Here is a 17,646-nt window from a genome sequence, read left to right as displayed (position 1 = left end):
TTCTCCTACTGACACATTTACTGTTGTACTGACTGAACATGCTTTGCTGTTGCCAGAGTAATGTAATTAAGTACATTTACTCAGAAATCATACCCAAAACAAGCTGAGAAAGTAGTTGAAGCTAACTCCATTTCAACCACTCACAGTGATAAAATGACAAGTGCTTTTTCTTTAAGTAGATTTTGGTGATTATCATTCTATACTTCAGTAATATTCTGAGTGAAAAACTTCTGCTTCTAATGGAATATTTTAAAGTTAAGGCATTGCAACTTTTATTTAAGTAAATGATGTATTTGAATACGTCTTCCTTGACTGTATCTAAAAGTGGCTTCCTCTCTGAACCTTGTTTTTAATATACTGACCCACATAGTCTGCATAGGGCCAACAACATCTTTAAACAAAAATAAACAAAACATAATGATGTTTTTCTGTTTCAGCTTTTTTATTGCAATAAATCTGTCAAAGGAAGAATAAATGAATCATTACTATCCTTAGACAAAGTAGCATCCTTTTTTTTCTTTTCTTTTTAGCAAGAAATATTGCTGTACAGCAGACTGATGTCCCCACACATAGTTAGAGCAAGAACCTACAGCAACATGATATGATTGCAGTTATGGCTGGGTTGGACCACTTCTACAAAACATCACTCCAACACTGTCCATGTAACAGGAGGGGAAAGTCCCAATCTGTTATGAAATTCAGTCATAAACCATAAATCAGCCCACTTGTAAATGAGCCTGTCAAACTGGATCTGACACTTTAAACCATCCTTTCTGCATGGCTGCTGTCTGCGAGGAGTTCAAACACTTTAAGGCTCCATAGTTGAAAAGAATGTATAGTTTTGTTACTGGTTACTGGTCTAGATATAACTGCACACAGTCCAGACAGCCAGTGTGTCCTGGAGGGATATTGCTCACACTTAAAACAACAAATTGCTAAGCAATTCTGTGCAGGTTTCTGACACATTTTTTCCTACAAAATTACTGCTGTGAGAATGCTAATTAGAGAAAAGACTGATTTTATTTAAAGATGTACTCTTGCTGAAAATGCTAACGTATTACTATTGGCATACTTGCCTGTTCTTCATGTCTGCCTTGTGTTGTCTTCTTGGCTTGCCACTACAACAAGGTAAAATATAGCTGCAAGCTGTAAAATTTGGGTCCAAGCAGATTGCAAAAAAATGCAAAATTTTACATTTTTAGATTTGAAGACCAGATGCAGAAGTCTTGAAAGACTAAAATGATGAAACAATTGGCCTCTAGGCCAAGTCATTTGAGATCATCGTGAAAATGTAAACTTGATTATTACAGCGTCACCTTGAGTAAGTGTCATTATACTGTAGTGAGTGGAATTCACAACCCACCTGCCAATTTTTGGTGTTTCTAGGTCTTTGCTTTCAGGTTTTTGCTGCAAAAACACTTTAAGCAGAGAAAAATGGTATGTCAACTTTTAAACCACAAGAGTTCACAACAGATGGGCAAAAACATGGAAATGCTCACACCTTGGTGCCAGGCTGGGTTTGAATGGGTGGCCCTTTTGTTACAGCAGAAATGTTCAGGCCACAAGACCATCAAAATAACATGGCTATTATTGACAGCAGTTCATATTAAATATTAACATAGTTCTGCCCACAAATGATCAAGTACTACGTTGAAGTCACTGAGAGTGAGAGTCAGTGACAGTGAACTAGGCGCAAGTAGTTTCCTGACTTCCTTTCCAACCCTACCCACTGGCTCGTTAGTGAAGAAGCTGAACTTGAAAAAAATCACTTTAACCTGCTTTTCTTGAGTGTATTAATATTTTGGTGAAATGTTGTGCATACAGTACAAATGACAGCAAGATTTTGAATATCACTCCATATTCACCATGTGACTGATCTGATCTCTGTTTGAATCTCTTGATATCTACCATCTGGAGAATGTCTGTAAATTTTGGTAGCATTTGAATGGATACTTGTGGAGATATAGAGGTTAATTTGTTTGCATAGGGAACCCACCCACTTTCACATGCACTGACAACAAAAACACTACAGCAGCCAGGCTGTGTTCCAGACAACTGGCATGCAAACCCCCACTCCATCATTGACTCTTGTCACTTTGGCTGGTTGTTTACCATCATTCCTCTCTACGTGCAGCCCAAGCCAGACAGATATACACAACCCTGCAGAAACCACTGCCATGCTGGCCAGCCACTTCCAAGACTGAGAGAGGTGAGAGGCTAGACCCGACAAGGCTGCGGAAAGTGTAAACCCACACAACTGGTTAAATTCAATTCAATTTTACTTATATAGCATCAAATCACAACAGAAGCTGTCTCAGGACACTTTCCATATCTCTTTTATCTACAGAGACCCAACAATTCCCTCATGAACAAGCACTTGGCAACAGTGATGAGGAAAAACTTCCTTTTAACAGGTGGTCTGGTGTTTGCAGACTGGTGCAAGGCCAGAGACCTCAGTCTATGTTCATGCCCTCTGCCGGGCATCCTGTATTTCCTGCAAGGACTTTTCAAAAGCCCTCATGCTGCATCCTCTCTGGGGTTTTTTGTCAGCTGCTATTACAATGGGCCACGATGGTGTGGAGAGCTTCATCGTGAGGAGCCACCCACTGGTGAAGTGCTTCCTGAATCCATCGGTGGGGTTTATTTTGACCAAATCAGAGCTGGTGATGAAAACAGTAGAAAGAGATGATTTTGGTGAAATTTTACACTGCTCACAGAAAGTTAGGGATATTCGACCTAAAATGCACTATAACCTTTACTGGTGATTTTAATTTGACCTTCTCTAAACTTTTGAGTGCACATGTCCAACTGTTCAATGTTGTAGCAGAACTGGTCTGTAGCTGACCCTCTTCTCCCCTCTTTGCATTGCTCAGGAGAGGTGTAGTGATAAAACAATCAGACTTTTAAGAGTTATTGACCATCTGGAAAGTTCACAGGAAGGTGTGAACTCAGGCAGAGACAGGATGTCTGGTTTAGAGACCTCTTCTCACACTCAGGGCAACAAGAGTCACTGATAACAATTTTACTTCTAATTTACATCTGGTCAAGACGTTCTCATTGAGGTGCTAACTCTTTCTTGATAGCCCATGGGAGTTAAGGACAATAAAACTGCCTGGATGGACGAATGCCATGTCTCAAAGGAATCTTCAAACCAGATAATGCTGATGGATTGTAAATTAAACATTCCTGAAGCAAACTGTTCTGTATGTCTGTGTGCCTTTTTGCTTAACCTACCAAATTAACCAAATCTCAATGTTTGATTTAACTGTAGATGTTATTACATTGCTAAGCTCGTGATCTGTACAATAACAATGCTTTCCTGGTTTTTCTAACTTACAGAATGACGAAACTGTGAATTAAACTATTTCAAAGGTTTTCTCTGAGTTTCTACCATGTAACCATACCGCCATCTAGAGGTTCATAGCAGTTAGGTTGAATGTGCTTAGCAGGATACATTTATTAATAAGTAACCATAATAGCAATAATCATTTCATTTTGAAATCACGTTGCGCGTCTGCGAACCATCCTACATGCATGACGTCCTATTGATTAGACACGCCCTGGAGCGATGAAAAAGTTAGTCGCGCATAGCGGACTTCAGTTCAAGTCTTGTTCAGCTTTTCCTTCAGTCTACTTCTTGTTTTTCCTTTCTTTCAGTTAGTCTAATTTTGTGTTAAGTTCTTTGTCTTTAGTTTTCAAGTATTTTTCCGCTCGGTCGTTTTCTCAGTCTTTTTGTTGCTGCTCACAGCTACACAGAGTGGCCTGATTTAATTCTGCAGAAAACGCACTTTTCTAATCTTCATGAAACTTTCATTTTTGCTCGCCACGCCAAGCCGCATAATTCCTATTTTTGTTGTTAAAGTAATAATAATTTTGAAGACATTTTCGACCGGCCATCGAAGAGTTTCTCAATCTTATTATTAGTAATCAAAAGCCTTGCCAAACGGCCAACAACTAACTGACCGCACCGAAGACCGGTAGCCTGCTGCTGACCCGCTGGTCTGGGTTAAATAACCATCGGAAGCCGTTCCTCGTCTGTAACCGACACCGAAGACCCTCAGCTCCCTAGACATCCCTGTCCAGCACCAGCTCTCATCAGTGGTTCGCTTGATTCGTCTGGCAGACGGTTGTGCAGATCAGAGTGACGGACAGTGACGCAGAGCCTCTTCGTGTCAGTTCGGAGCAGACATCTAGGAACGTCGCTGACAAAGTAGGCATATTTAAGCGGTTTTGAATAAGGGTTGGTCCGTGAGGTTGAGATATTGTTAATTTGTCTAAATTCTCTAAATCGTTCATTCAACAAATTAACTTCATATTCGCGTCCCCATTTCCCTTTAAAACCTACTTCTCACTATCGCCAAACTCATTTTACCATTCTCTTGCCATAAGTTCCTCTGTGCAGTGTTTGTGTTAATCTATATCATCCATATAATCTATCGTATTATCCATGATTCATATTCATTTCATTATTGTGTTTAATAAATAATCTTTTGCATACAAGTCATTGTCCGACGGTGTCCTTTTGAGCTGGATATAAGCAATCCCTGTACTGAGAGTTTACGCCTTAGATTATCAGACTGATCTACTGTTGCTTCATTCGTTCACTACATCAGCATTAACAGATATAATATACAAAATCCTTCTTAGCTGAGGAAGGTTGGTGCCCTGAGTCTTACTAACGAATGTAACATTAATTTAGAGGTAATTCCCCTACAATGTTTAAGTACTTTTTGCACAACTTGCTGTTCTCTAACAAGGAGCTGAACACCAAAATTCACAACAGACTTTTGATCCATGAATTTACCAATAAATTTCCTGGTTCAATTATTTTAACAGTCCTCTTCATCATGCTGTTCACATTTTGACATCATGAGACCAAGATGACACCTAACAATTGATCAACAGTACCTCGCCATTGCGAAGCTTCAAACAAGATGTTTTCAGAGGGAAGTGGCCACTGAGCTTAGAGAGCCTTCAAGAAGAGTGAGATGCCATGCCTCAGCAGACAATAAGTCGACTTGTAAACAGCATAAGACGTCGTTGTCAAGCTGTAATTGATGCTCAAAGGCACATGACATGTTATTGAGACATTGACATTTTTTGTTGTGGTATACCCACCACTGTTGCTGGCTTTTGTTTCAATAAATTGTTTTGAGATGAGGAAATCACCATTGCATGCTTCTACTTAAATGCGCTACTTAATGATATAATATCACTGTAGCGTGAACTTTTTACATTTTCCATAAATTTCAACCAAAAGCCAAATATCCCTAACTTTTTGTAAGTAATGTATTTAGTTTATGTTGCATTTAAATGAAGTGTGTTTTACAACTACAACTACAATTAGTTGAGTTAGTCTTAATTAGAATTAGAGATATCTCTCATCTGATATTATGGGGGTGGGGGCTGGATGGGTGCCACACACACATGCCTTAGCAAATATATTCACAGAGGCCTTACGCTCCACTAGAAGCATCGTGTCATAGACGGCACCTTTCAGGGGTGTCTCAGGTAAGGACATCTGTGTGGCCACCTCCTGGTCCTTCACGTCAACCTTTGTTCAGTCATATCTCAGGTATATGACTACTAGTTCTGTGCTGTATTTGGTGCTTGGTGCACTCTCTGTGAGGACCTCACCTAGAGTATACCAAGGTGCTTATCATGGTATCTAGCTTTTGCTGTTGTAGTTGCAGTCTGGCCAGGACCCTCAGTGGTCCAGCGTGCTTTGCCACGGCTCTTTTGCCACGGATTTTTAGCAGGGTTCGAACTAGGTCTTAATCTCACAGAAAAGGATTCCCGGAAATACCCATCCAAACAATTTCCTGTTTCTACAATTTCCTGTTTGTATAATAATGGGACAAACTTTATTTCTGATCATATTGAAATATATTTAGAGGATATATAGCCTAGGTCTACAATTTCATTCATTCATTCATCTTCTATACCCGCGTATCCCTTTCGGGGTTGTGGGGGGCTGGAGCCTATCCCAGCCGGCAATGGGCGAGAGGCGGGGTACACCCTGAACCGGTCGCCAGCCGATTGCGGTCTACAATTTACTTTTATAAAACCTATGCAACAGCTGTGTGTGTGCATAGTGGAACACACTGACAGTCTATTTGAAAATATGAAAGTATGTAATTAATAAACACATCATCATCGCCTAAGTCATTTTTTCAAGGTTTTAAGAAAACTTTTACAGGAGGTGGCAGCATCATAAGGAGTTTTTGACTTAGGCAATTATTTTAACAAGGTGATGACATATAACAGTATGGCAAAATGTGCCCATCTCATAGCAGCACTGATAAAAGATGGCCATAATCTTATGAACAATCCAACCTCAGTCTCAAACCAAGTCAGTTAGATCTTTTTGAGATCTTTGAGAGCTAACAGAATATGGAATCAGGGTTTCCATTATCTGGTAATTCATTTAAGTAAGAAATATTTTTCCCGTGATATTGTACTGTGAAATAATTTCTTGAGTTAGATGTGAAAATATTTTCACTCTACACGCTGTTTTCCCCTGCTGCTTCTCTGATGTCAACCTTCCCTCTCACTCCTCTCCGGATAGCTTCACATCAAACTCGAGAAATTGACTGAAACAGTTGGTGGTGATTGTTAGAACAGTGGAAAGACAAATCTGAATTTCTTTCTGTTAAGTTTGAATTAGTTTTCAAGGTCAAATTTACTGTTTCTGTAAATGGAGCCACTGTTTTTGTGACTGCCAGCCAAAGCACGCTTGCATAATACTGGAAAAATGTCAAAAATAGTTGTGCCCATTAGTGATTTACACACAAAAAAGCAGCGTTTTATGGTACCTTTGCTTCAAAGCTGAAAATGGTGGTGGTTTTGATGAATAAAAGAACAAGGAAAAGCGCATTTTTAACCTAAGTGAAAATAGAGTTGATTTTTAGCACATAAGAAATAACACTTCCAAATTATATATAGATTTTTCAAATAGGATGAAAACTTTTGATATCTTGTAAAATATATGTTTCTGCTTCAAACAATATCGTTAAGAAATAACGAATGATTAAATACGTTTATATTCACTTGCTGACAGGTATATTTCAAGGTAGCACTGCAGATGGTAGCCTTAGTAATGGTACTTTTTCACTTTTGTTCAGTTGTTTTCATTTTCTGCTCTCTCTCTCTGATCACATTCACCACTGGTCAAACTTCTTCTCTGTTTTTTGGAACCTTTTACTGAGCTTCTAGTTAGAAAAGCAGCAGTTCTTTATGGGATTAGCAGGAAACACAGATGGGGGAAGTCAGCTGGGGCTAAACATTTTTCAGACGTTGCTTGGTGAGCATATCCTGGAAATACCATTAAATCTGCCAGCAGACATACCATTATGAGCCACCCATCCGGGAATACGGCCCTCACAGGAGAAATCAGCATTATTCATTTTAGTATAAGATGTATTTGTTGTAATTTATTGTTATCATTGTTATCAGATATGTATGGGCTGTAGCCAAATGTTTCTTTAAGTATACCCTCTGCTGGTGATCAGTTAGACTGGTTGTCAGTATGATACTTCACTTTAGCCAGTGTGTGGCCAGGATTGTTTAAGTATTAGCAAACATATTTCTTTGTGGAAATGTACTTTTAAAAGTGGTTTACCCACAACTCCATCTCTCCCGTTATCTCCTCTGCCCATTCCTCTCCACCAACACCTCTTCCAGGACCTGTATCAGCATTTGCAAGTACTGTACCCAAACAGGTACGCCTTCAGTTCCTCTCAGGAAAGAAATGCACTTTTGCCAGTGCAAGACAGTGTAGTGTAGTAAGTAGACCACAAACATAGTAATATTTTCACCAAATTACACTGAGCTCTTCCATGATGCAGGCTTGAATGCCTGGATGACAAAGCTGGTTGCCATGTGCACGAACAGGGCTGCTGTTAACATTGGTATGTACAGTGGCATTTACCAAAACACAAGAAATGTGTGAGATCAGCTAAATGCAAGGTTCCTTAGTGTGAGACATTTAATCATTCTCTTGTCAAGCTACTGCAGTTTTATTTACAATAAGGTAAGAAATTGATTGGAATCTCCTTTTTACAAAGTTTTACGTTGTCAGATGGTCTTCATCTGCAAAAATCTGCAAAAAGCATGAAACGCGATGATGAAACTGAGGGTTCATTGCAGTCACCAGCCTCAGTAATTGGCAATTAATGGCACTTCACAGAGCCAGATACATCTATCATATACATCAGAGGAGACTGCATGAATCAAGCTTTCATTGTCCAATTACTGCAAAGAAACCACTACTGAGGGAGACCAACCAACAAGATGAAGAGAATTTCTTGGGCAAAGAAAGACAAGGAATGGACATTAGACCAGAGGAAATCTGCACTTTGGTCTGATGAGTCTAATTTTGAGATTTTTGGTTCCAACCTCTGTGTTTGTGAGAAAAATAGAGGGCGAACAGATGGTATCTGCGTGTGAGATTCCCAAAGTGAGCATGGAGGAGGAGATATGATGTTGTAGGGCATGACACTGTTGGTGAACATGTGTGGCTGTGTTGTTTCATGAAGTACCTGTATTTGTCAGTCTGGTCTATGTACTGTTTTATACACACACACACTCATAATGTAAATCATTACATTTTAGGGTGAAGACTGGGGTTGAGATTAGGGTAGGTTAGGTTTTGGTTAAGCAAGTATTGCTTATGGTTATGGTTTGGGTAAGTCTCCAGGAAATTAATATCAGTCTTTATGTACCCAAAAGTGATGAAAACTGTGTGTGTGTGTGTAATGGCCAATTTCAATCTTAACTACACCATACACTTCAGCTTCACAAAAATAACGTTCTGAGAATCTTGGAATGTCCCCAGCGTCAGACTTAGATATCTGTGGGCACTGGTGGTTGGAAAGGGAAGTGACTCAGTGGTGACGACAACAGGCACATCTAAAAAGGTGGAAGTGAAAGCGTGATCGTTTGAAAACAGCCAGTCTGCCACACAGCAGTCAGAGATGGATAAGTTTAAGACGGTTGTGAATATTGCCAACAAACAAACCAATCTTGGTTTCGGGGTGGTTGCCCTGTTGACAGTAGGAGGGGAGCAGATCTTCTCCTCGGTGGTGTTCAGGTGCCCCTGCAATGAACTGAACTTCCTGTATGGCATGGTGTTCCTGCTGGTGCCTGCTCTAGCTCTGCTACTGCTGGGTTACATCCTGAATAAGAAGACATGGAAGTTGTCCACGGGTCTATGCCAGCACAGGGCCAAGCTGTGCCGCTGGAGGAGGCTTTGTGCCACCGGGATGGTCTTTGCCCAGATCAGCACTACTGCGCTGGTGGCACCTACCAGCTGGATTGCCGTGGCTCTGCTCAATGGGAACTACTATGAGTGTGCAATGACCGGGACCAATGTGAGTGCTTACAGCAGGCATCTGTGTGGAGATAAGAACTCTCTCGTCCAATGTCAGAGGGAGCTCTACAGTTTCCCCTGTATGAGTGGCACCAGTGTCCTGCAGGCTGACAGAGAGAGTGTTCTACTCACCCTAAGAGCTCAGTCTCAGGTCAGTGCTGGTGTGCTCCTGTTCTGCTTCTTGCCCTTAAACACATGTCTTCTAGCAAGGGCAACTTTATTTTATTAAATTAAATGAGACTAGAGTTAACAAAGTAGTTAAAATGCTTCAACCTTTTGATGAATTCATGGTATGATCAGGTTATACTACACACACACACACACACACACACACACACACACACACAGATATATAACTGGTACTGTATTATAATTACAGTACAATAATACAGATATAAAATTACGGAATTTGCAGTAGGCCTGTATAGAAGTTGCTGTAATATATATTTATAATATTTGTTTTTTGTTTGGTTGAATGTTTCGTTTTGCTATGTATGGAACACAAGAAAAATCCCATAAAAATATTCTGATAATAAAGTGAAATCTAACCACAATGACATCACGTTGTCTTTAAAGTTGATATCACTTGTGATAATCCATTAAAGTAATACTACTACTACTAGTACTACTACTACTACTACTAATAATAATAATAATATGTTTAGTTTAATAATACGTTTATTATACAGTAGAAATTATATAATGATGCAATGCTGCAGATTCCACCCAACTAGTGACATTAGGTGAATGATGACATGTCAACATAAGTATGGAGAATAACTACTGAAATCTTGTATAAGAAATGTGAACTTGAAAGTTGAAATTTGCTCTTTTGTACCTTGGGTAGAGCACCTCAGTAAGGGAAAGAGCAGACAACACATCAGGATTTTTAATTAAGAACAGTCTGGAACTGCTCATCGCTCCAGTCCTTTGTAGACTGGTCCTCTAACTATTCCAGTTTGCCACAGCTGTGGCATTTGCTTCCTTTGGTTAGCCGGAAGACCTGAGAGGGAACAGGAAGAGAGAGTGCAGGTCCTTAAAACAAGCAAATACACAATAAAAATAAAACACTATCCCACCTGTATCCCTTATTCAAAAAGAAGAGTAGATGTTGAAACAAAGGAAATGCAGTGGTGTAATGATCTACCACTGGCGGAAGCTGGCACATCTGTCCTTTTGCAATGTGAGTTCATATTCAATATTTGAGGGTTTTTTCCTGTGCAATTTTGAGTTTATTTTATTGATTTGACATGCTCTTATCTCACACTATATTTACATGCATTTACCTATTCTTACAGTCCTTCAATTCTGAAATTCAGCGACAAATAACATCTCCTATACCTGACTATAAACCCATACTTTGTGTAAATGATAACCACAGATTCTGGGCTGGCTGCTGATTGCCTCCATCATGTTGTCCAACCTGCTGCTGACCTGTGTGGCTCGGTGCACCTCCCCCATCAGCTACCTGCAGCTCAAATTCTGGAGGGCGTATACCCACGAGGAGAGCAATATGATTGATTCATACACTACTAAGCATGCTAAAGACCTTGCTGAGAGGAATCTGAAATGCTTCTTCAACCGGACACCACCTGAAAAAATCATCACCCCACCCAACAAAGACTGGGAGAAGATCTCCTCCCTCTATAAGTTCAACACCAAAGAACAGTATTATAGCACCATACATCGGTATGTGGAGACCTGCCAGGAGACTGACAATGGTATGATGAGGATGGCTTCGGTCAAGTCAAGCGAGCCTGCAGACGACAACCCTGCTGTTCTTTCTTTTGTGGATGATGGCAGTGTGGCACTATGAAGAGGTTTTCAGCCTCATTTGATGTTTGTATTAGGGTTAGACCAGTTTGCAGATAAATAATAATATGTAATGTTAGTTGACTGCAGGTGCAGGTGCAGGTGTGGCTCTGAGCAGTTAATTCAAAGAGCCAAGGGGCAGTGAGAGATGAATACCCAATGAATGTGTGTAACATGTGTTCCTGAAAATACCATGGATGATTAAAAAACAAAATAAAAAATCTTCATTGGACATAGCTGACCACAATTTGCGTCTGATTGAAGCAGAGAGAAATTATATAACAAAGAAATTGTATTGTATTTGGAAAATACAAACAGAGTTGAATCTGAAATGCCTTCAGATTCCATCAAACCATGGCCATCAGTGTCTGCTTTATTTTAACATATCACTGAATGTCCAACAGCTGATGCCCATACTTCTATCTCCACAATGTGAGTAATACAGGTGCACACACACACACACACACACACACACACACTGATGCCAGCAAGTTATTATGTAAAGAGTTAGTCAGACCATCATTGTTCAGTGTCTTGCCCAAGAACACTTTGACAGGAGGACTTGCGAGCTGCGAACCTTAAAGGACAACTGCTCTGCCTCCTTATCCACAACCTCAACAGTTGGCTGAGACTGATGTATTTGATAATAATCAAGTATTATAGAAATTGAAAATCTGACCAGATGATGGCACTAGATGTACAAGTTAAGAGATCAACAAAGTTATTTTACCACCGGGTGGCACGGTGGCACGGTGGCAACACTGTCGCCTCACAGCAAGAAGGTCCCGGGTTCGGATCTCGCTGTGGGCACCGGGGGTGTGTCCTCCACCATGCCTTCGGTGTGGCCTTTCTGTGTGGAGTTTGCATGTTCTCCCCGTGTTCACCTGGGGTATCCTCCATAAAATATACCCCCACTAAAAACATGCAAGAAGATCACCACCTGACCAATGGTGACAAAGGAACTGGGTCCCCGGGCGCCGGTTGATGGCAGCCCACCGCTCCTGGTCTGCCGCGGAGGAAGGACGACCAGGATGGGTTAAAGGCGGAAGTTAAATTTCACCAGTGCATGGCCGTGTGTGGGCATGATATGTATCTGTGTGACGAATAAAGGGGATTGTCCCTCTGATTAAAAAAATTATCATGAGGGCAACATGAGTGACTGAACCAAATTTCAGTTCAGTTTCAATGCAGTTAAGATATTTTACACAAAACCAAAATTGTCAACGTCACAATGGTGCTAGATGAGAAGTCCCAGAATCATGAAAGTCATTAAAAACCATGAATGTCTGAACAAAGTTTGATTCATGTGCGCCTAATGTGCACCAAATGACTTGTTTATCATATCTGTGTGGTTTTGAACTGGAAATGTGTCATCTTCACCACCTGACCACTTCCCGTGCTTACTTAGACTGCATACATACATGCACACAGTCAGCATGTGTGCATCATTTGAGAAATTATGTTATTTATTTAAACATGTGACACCCTGTACACAGTCATTGCAAAACATCAATAAGGCAAACTAATGACTTTAATGGTGGTGTTAGTACCAGTAGATAATGATGTGATTCATAGGCATAGAGGATGTTTCACAGCTTCCTGTTTAATGCACTCAGAGTGCTTTAGTTTGAGAAATCACTGTTGTGGGAATGGAACAGAAATACCACCAAGAGGATGTGATGACTTCTTTATTTCACTCTCTGCTGCTGATGCTGACTGTGTCTCTGCAACACTAGTGTGTCCTCTATGGAAACACTTCAATAGAATGAATGAATGCCCTTGTTCTGCATGATTTACTGTATGTATGTTTCACCTCTTTGCATGTTTTGTCATTCCAGATTAACATGATTGATTTTATCCTTGTTGAATGCATGTTGCTGATGTGGAATTGAGACTTTTTTGTTGGTTCTGCACATAGAGAGAAGCAAATCAAGGCAAGTCACTACAGGTGAATAGGGTAACATTTTTAACCAACCCTAGTTGATTTTGTATTACAAGGTTTTACAGGGTTTTTAGGTTTAAATATGCAAATGATGCATTACCTAATTAAGCATACCAATTACATAGCTAAGTTTGCATAAATTTACAGAGATTGGAACTAAAATAAACACCTAAATGTGTATTATGGACATTTTCTTTCCACTAATCTGAAAGATAAAATCTCAAAATTGACCAGTGCATGAAATAGAAATATTTTTTTATGTCTGGCCTAAGTTGTCATCCTTCTCATTAGATATAAATGAATGACCACTCCACGTAAAAGTGAATAGAAATAGGAGCATGACACAGTTTCAGTTCTTTTCATATTTGTTTATTTCAGGCTGCATTCCTGACTTCACATCACTGTCAAAGGCCACACAAGGACACAAGTCATAAAAACTCAATCAGCAGGATTTTTGCAAACTACTTTCTGAACACAGTTAGAGCTGGAAACGGAAGTAATACACTGTATAAACACAACTCTCAAAAACAAGAAAAAATTTCATAAATTGTGGCGAAGTATTGCTTAATATAAGCAAAATTACCTGCCGATACAACAGAAAATTTCATTTACTAAGATTTTTAAAACATGTAAAAAGTGTGTCTCAAAGAGTCTCAAAGAACTCTAAGTTATCTTAGAAATAGTGCAGCGAGAATAAAAACCTGTACATTTGTCTGAATACTGAATAAATTCCAACTTGGACAAAGCAGTTTTGTACTGTGTTACTGTGATCAAACAGCTTTATATTTCTCTAAATTATAGTTTCAAACACTGAGTTGCTCGGAACCAGTAAAAAATCTCAGTATAGTGTTATATTATTAAGCTAATCAAGGACAAAAAAGCTTGAAACACGTGAAATGTTCTAACATAAAAACTACCTGGTAAGAGGATATATCTTGTCAGATGAAAAACAAGCATATAATGCCTTCATTTCAGATATTTCATCTTACTTTTTTGCAATGAGGGACGTAAATGTGAACATAGAAAAGGAAGTGAAGCTGTAACTTTAAACCACTAGGACTGTACTTTCCCTTTTAGCTGAGCAGGAGGGACTTTCCTTGAGAGTGGGAGTAGATAGGCATTGGGTGGGAGGGAGCATCAGAGTGACTGTGGGATGAGCCCAAAGAGAAGACAGACAGCTACAGGGAGGGGCACAAACAGGCTTGGCAGCTGTGTTTTGTCTTCAGCTGTGAAAAACAAGCAACCAGGGAATGACTGCAGGCTGGATAGACACTGAACTTGTTTTTCACTTTGTTTAATTTCTGCTGGACTGTGTCTAAAACTTCTCTGCTGGCACTATGGACAACTTCCAGACTGTTCTGCGTTTCTTCATGAACCAGAAAGCCACCATTGGCTACAGTTTCATGGCTTTACTGACAATAGGTGGGGAACGAGTCTTCTCCATGGTTTCTTTTCAGTGCCCATGCAATCACGACCAGAACTTCACCTACGGGCTGACTTTCCTGCTCGGCCCAGCTGCTGTGCTGCTGGTCTTTGGTCTCTTCTTTAGCACCAGGCTGTGGAGGCTCTACACTGGCTGCTGCCTCAATCCAATGAAGCTTTGCCCCCGAGGGAACTGCTTCAGCTGCCTCAGGGTGTTCATGAGCATCTTCACTGGGGCTTGTGTGGCTCCTATAATGTGGCTCTCTGTGGCCCTGCTCAATGGGACCTTTTATGAGTGTGCTGTCAGTGGTCTTGCTGATAACCTGGTGGTGGATCTGTTCTGTAAAAACAAGACCTTGAAGTGTCAGGAGGAGCTGGCCCGAGTGCCCTGTGACCGGTCCAAACTGTCCAGTGATGAGCGCATGGAGCTGTTACTAATGTTGAGGGCCCAGTCACAGGTAAGTGATTCAAGAGGTAGAGTGTGTCATCCACCAATTAGAAGATCGGTGATTCGATCCCCAGCTCCTCCAGTCTGCATGTGTTCTTGGGCAAGATACTGAACCCCAAATTGCTTCTGATGCTGTGTCATCCGTGTGTAAGTGTGTGTGTGAATGGCTGAATGTGGCATGTGTTGTAAAGTGCTTTGAGTGGTCAAAGTAGACTGGAAAAGCACAAGATAAATGCAGTCCATTTCATTTACACATCTGGCTCTGTGTGAGCATTCATTTTTTTTAGCATATCTGATGTGCAGTGATGCAGTCTGAACTGTGCTACAAGACAGATGTAGGACAGCTGTGTTGGATGTGTTTAGTGGAGGGACAGAATGTCATAATTATCTGAGTAATGCTTCACTGTCACAAAAACTCAGGTGATAAAATTACATTACTGTTAGTATTATGGTATGTCATCTTTATAGTAATTTGTATACTTGTATACTTCTTACTTTTTTTCTTTTTGTACAACAAAACAATTTACCTGCAGGGATCAATAAAAGTTTCTGAATCTGAGTCAGTGCGTTCTTGGAAGTCTGTAAATGAGACAAAGGGTTAGTCCAGTGATTTTGTATTAAACTTCCATAAAGTAGGGGGACCTAAGCAGCAGAGGGCAAGTGATCCCTTACATTAGTCAAGCTCCTGAAACACTGGATTTTGGGGCATCCTGGAGGTTTGGTATTCTGACCACTGGTCTGTTAGGGACTTGCAGTGCTATCCTCCATCTCAACCTTAAATCAAGTCTTCACCCTAAAATGTAATGATTTACATTATGGGGACTTTTGTCCCCATATGCAAGATGAGTTCTCACAATTTGGCTGTGACACATTTGTTCTTACAATATGAGTAACACACACACACACACACACACACACATGCACGCACACACACACACACGCGCGCACGCACACACACACACACACACACACACACACACACACACACACACACACACACACACACACACACAGGCTTTAGGACAAACCATCACACATTAGGCTGATACTGGGTTTTTATTCAAAATTCAGATAACAAACTAGAAAGTGGACCTTTAGTTAAGATAAATTAGTTAAAGTTTCATATTACAGTTAGGATTATTTTGTAATGCTTTTACACCCTAACAAGAATAAAATCCTAGAAAAACACTAATGATTACTGCTTTTGTGATTAAATACTTTAGATGTTGGTAAATGTTAATATAATAGACAACTCAACGATAATGCCCTGCAGCTTGAGTGTAAAATTATACCATTAGCCTTTAGCCTTCAAGCACCATTACCAGTATAAAGGACGTTAAAAGTGGAACTACTAAACAACAGGGTTAGGGGTTAGGGTTAGGGTTAACAAATATATATATTCCATAGTGGGATTTCATAGTGAGTATCAGTTCCTAACATTCTTCTATGTCTGCAGATCCTTGGCTGGTGTATCATCATTATTGCTGCCATCATGGGCCTCCTGGGTACCTGCTACACGAACTGTCGCTCCAAAGTCAGCTTCCTGCAACTCACATTCTGGAAACGCTATGTGGAAAGAGAGAAGGAGCGCTTTGATGCCTTTGCTGTGGAATATGCGACCAAGCTGGCTGAGAGAAACCTGCAGAGCTTCTTTGAGAATAAGGACCCTAATCCATTCCCTTTCCCCAACCACAAGGCATGGGAGGAGATTTCTGCACTCTACACCTTTACCAGAAGTGAGCAGTATTACAGCACCCTGCAGCGTTATGTGGAGAAGACAGACAGGGACTTCACATCAGAGAAGAGACCTGTCATGGACTTAGAGGATGGAATAGAGATGAGCTAGACGAGAATGATGTGTCTGTTTGCCATTTTTGTTGGTGAATAAAACATGGTGAAGAGAGAGAGATTAGATACTTATCACTATTGATATTTAGCTCTAAGTCTATAGACAGTATATGCAAGTTTGACTGAGTATAAGTTGGCTGCTTACTCACTGACAAGGCTGCCTTTCAGTGTGTTACTCTAAAGCAGTGGTTCTCAACCTTTTTTCAGTGATGTACCCTCTGTAAAACATTTTTTCAGCCAAGTACTCCATAACCACCACAAAGCATTTTGGTTGAAAAATAAATTAAAAAAAAAGTAGTGAAACACTGTCAGTGTCTGATATATTAAACTTTGTAACCGTGCACTTTTACTGCAACATTGCATTCTTTTTGGAAATAAAAATATAAAAAAATAACTGTAGACTTCTTAAAAAAGAGAAATAATTAACTTAGTTTTAAATAAAGATGTATGCACATAAAAAATAATCATCAACTTAAAGTGTCCTCTCTTTAGAACATATTCTTCCAAATGCTGTCGGAATTTTGCTGGTTGTGATTTAGCCTTCTTTGTCACTTGTTCCTCTGTGTTTTCAGCAGCACTGCTGCTCCGCTTTAACCACGTCTCCATTAGTTGAGATGTCAAGGCGGTAGGTAATGCCATGTGCCAAGTTGGGTCATACCATCCTGGTATAGGGGAGACTTTTTTTTTTTTAGGATGATGAAATTGAATACTAGCCTGAGTATAAAATTCAGTGTATGAACTCATATAACACTTCTATTTTTCTATAACACTTTTATTTTTAAATATATACTTAAAATCTATATA

General features: G+C 40.0%; 2 protein-coding genes across 3 annotated transcripts; both read left to right on the top strand.

The window, feature by feature from the left end:
* Positions 1-8,892: 8,892 nt before the first annotated feature.
* On the top strand, positions 8,893-11,372 carry calhm6 (calcium homeostasis modulator family member 6). Of its 2 annotated transcripts, none has more exons than XM_076737931.1 (2): positions 8,893-9,521; positions 10,752-11,372. In XM_076737931.1, exons 1-2 carry the CDS (start codon positions 8,976-8,978, stop codon positions 11,184-11,186), a joined length of 981 nt encoding a protein of 326 aa, XP_076594046.1. In that variant the 5' UTR covers positions 8,893-8,975; the 3' UTR covers positions 11,187-11,372. The 2 variants fall into 2 exon arrangements, with proteins under 2 accessions (XP_076594046.1, XP_076594047.1); XM_076737932.1 differs by having other exon boundaries at positions 8,893-9,371; positions 10,752-11,366.
* Positions 11,373-14,320: 2,948 nt separating this feature from the next.
* Positions 14,321-17,180, top strand: LOC143324844 (calcium homeostasis modulator protein 5-like). The gene is made up of 2 exons (XM_076737607.1): positions 14,321-15,004; positions 16,451-17,180. The coding sequence occupies exons 1-2, from the start codon at positions 14,462-14,464 to the stop codon at positions 16,838-16,840; spliced, it is 933 nt and encodes a 310-aa protein (XP_076593722.1). The 5' UTR covers positions 14,321-14,461; the 3' UTR covers positions 16,841-17,180.
* The last annotated feature ends 466 nt before the right edge of the window (positions 17,181-17,646 follow it).

Source organism: Chaetodon auriga, chromosome 8 (genome assembly GCF_051107435.1).
Source record: "Chaetodon auriga isolate fChaAug3 chromosome 8, fChaAug3.hap1, whole genome shotgun sequence".
NCBI classification, from domain to species: Eukaryota; Metazoa; Chordata; class Actinopteri; order Chaetodontiformes; family Chaetodontidae; genus Chaetodon; species Chaetodon auriga.
Note: the sequence above shows the minus strand (reverse complement) of the source record. Positions and strands in the feature narration are given on the sequence as shown.

Bases quoted from the DNA above. Each gene is read 5' to 3' on its own strand.
- LOC143324844 (XM_076737607.1), top strand. From the start codon at position 14,462: ATGGACAACTTCCAGACTGTTCTGCGTTTCTTCATGAACCAGAAAGCC. The intron at 15,005-16,450 runs GTAAGTGATTCA...CTATGTCTGCAG, and splicing joins TGTTGAGGGCCCAGTCACAG to ATCCTTGGCTGGTGTATCAT.
- calhm6 (XM_076737931.1), top strand. From the start codon at position 8,976: ATGGATAAGTTTAAGACGGTTGTGAATATTGCCAACAAACAAACCAAT. The intron at 9,522-10,751 runs GTCAGTGCTGGT...TGATAACCACAG, and splicing joins CCCTAAGAGCTCAGTCTCAG to ATTCTGGGCTGGCTGCTGAT.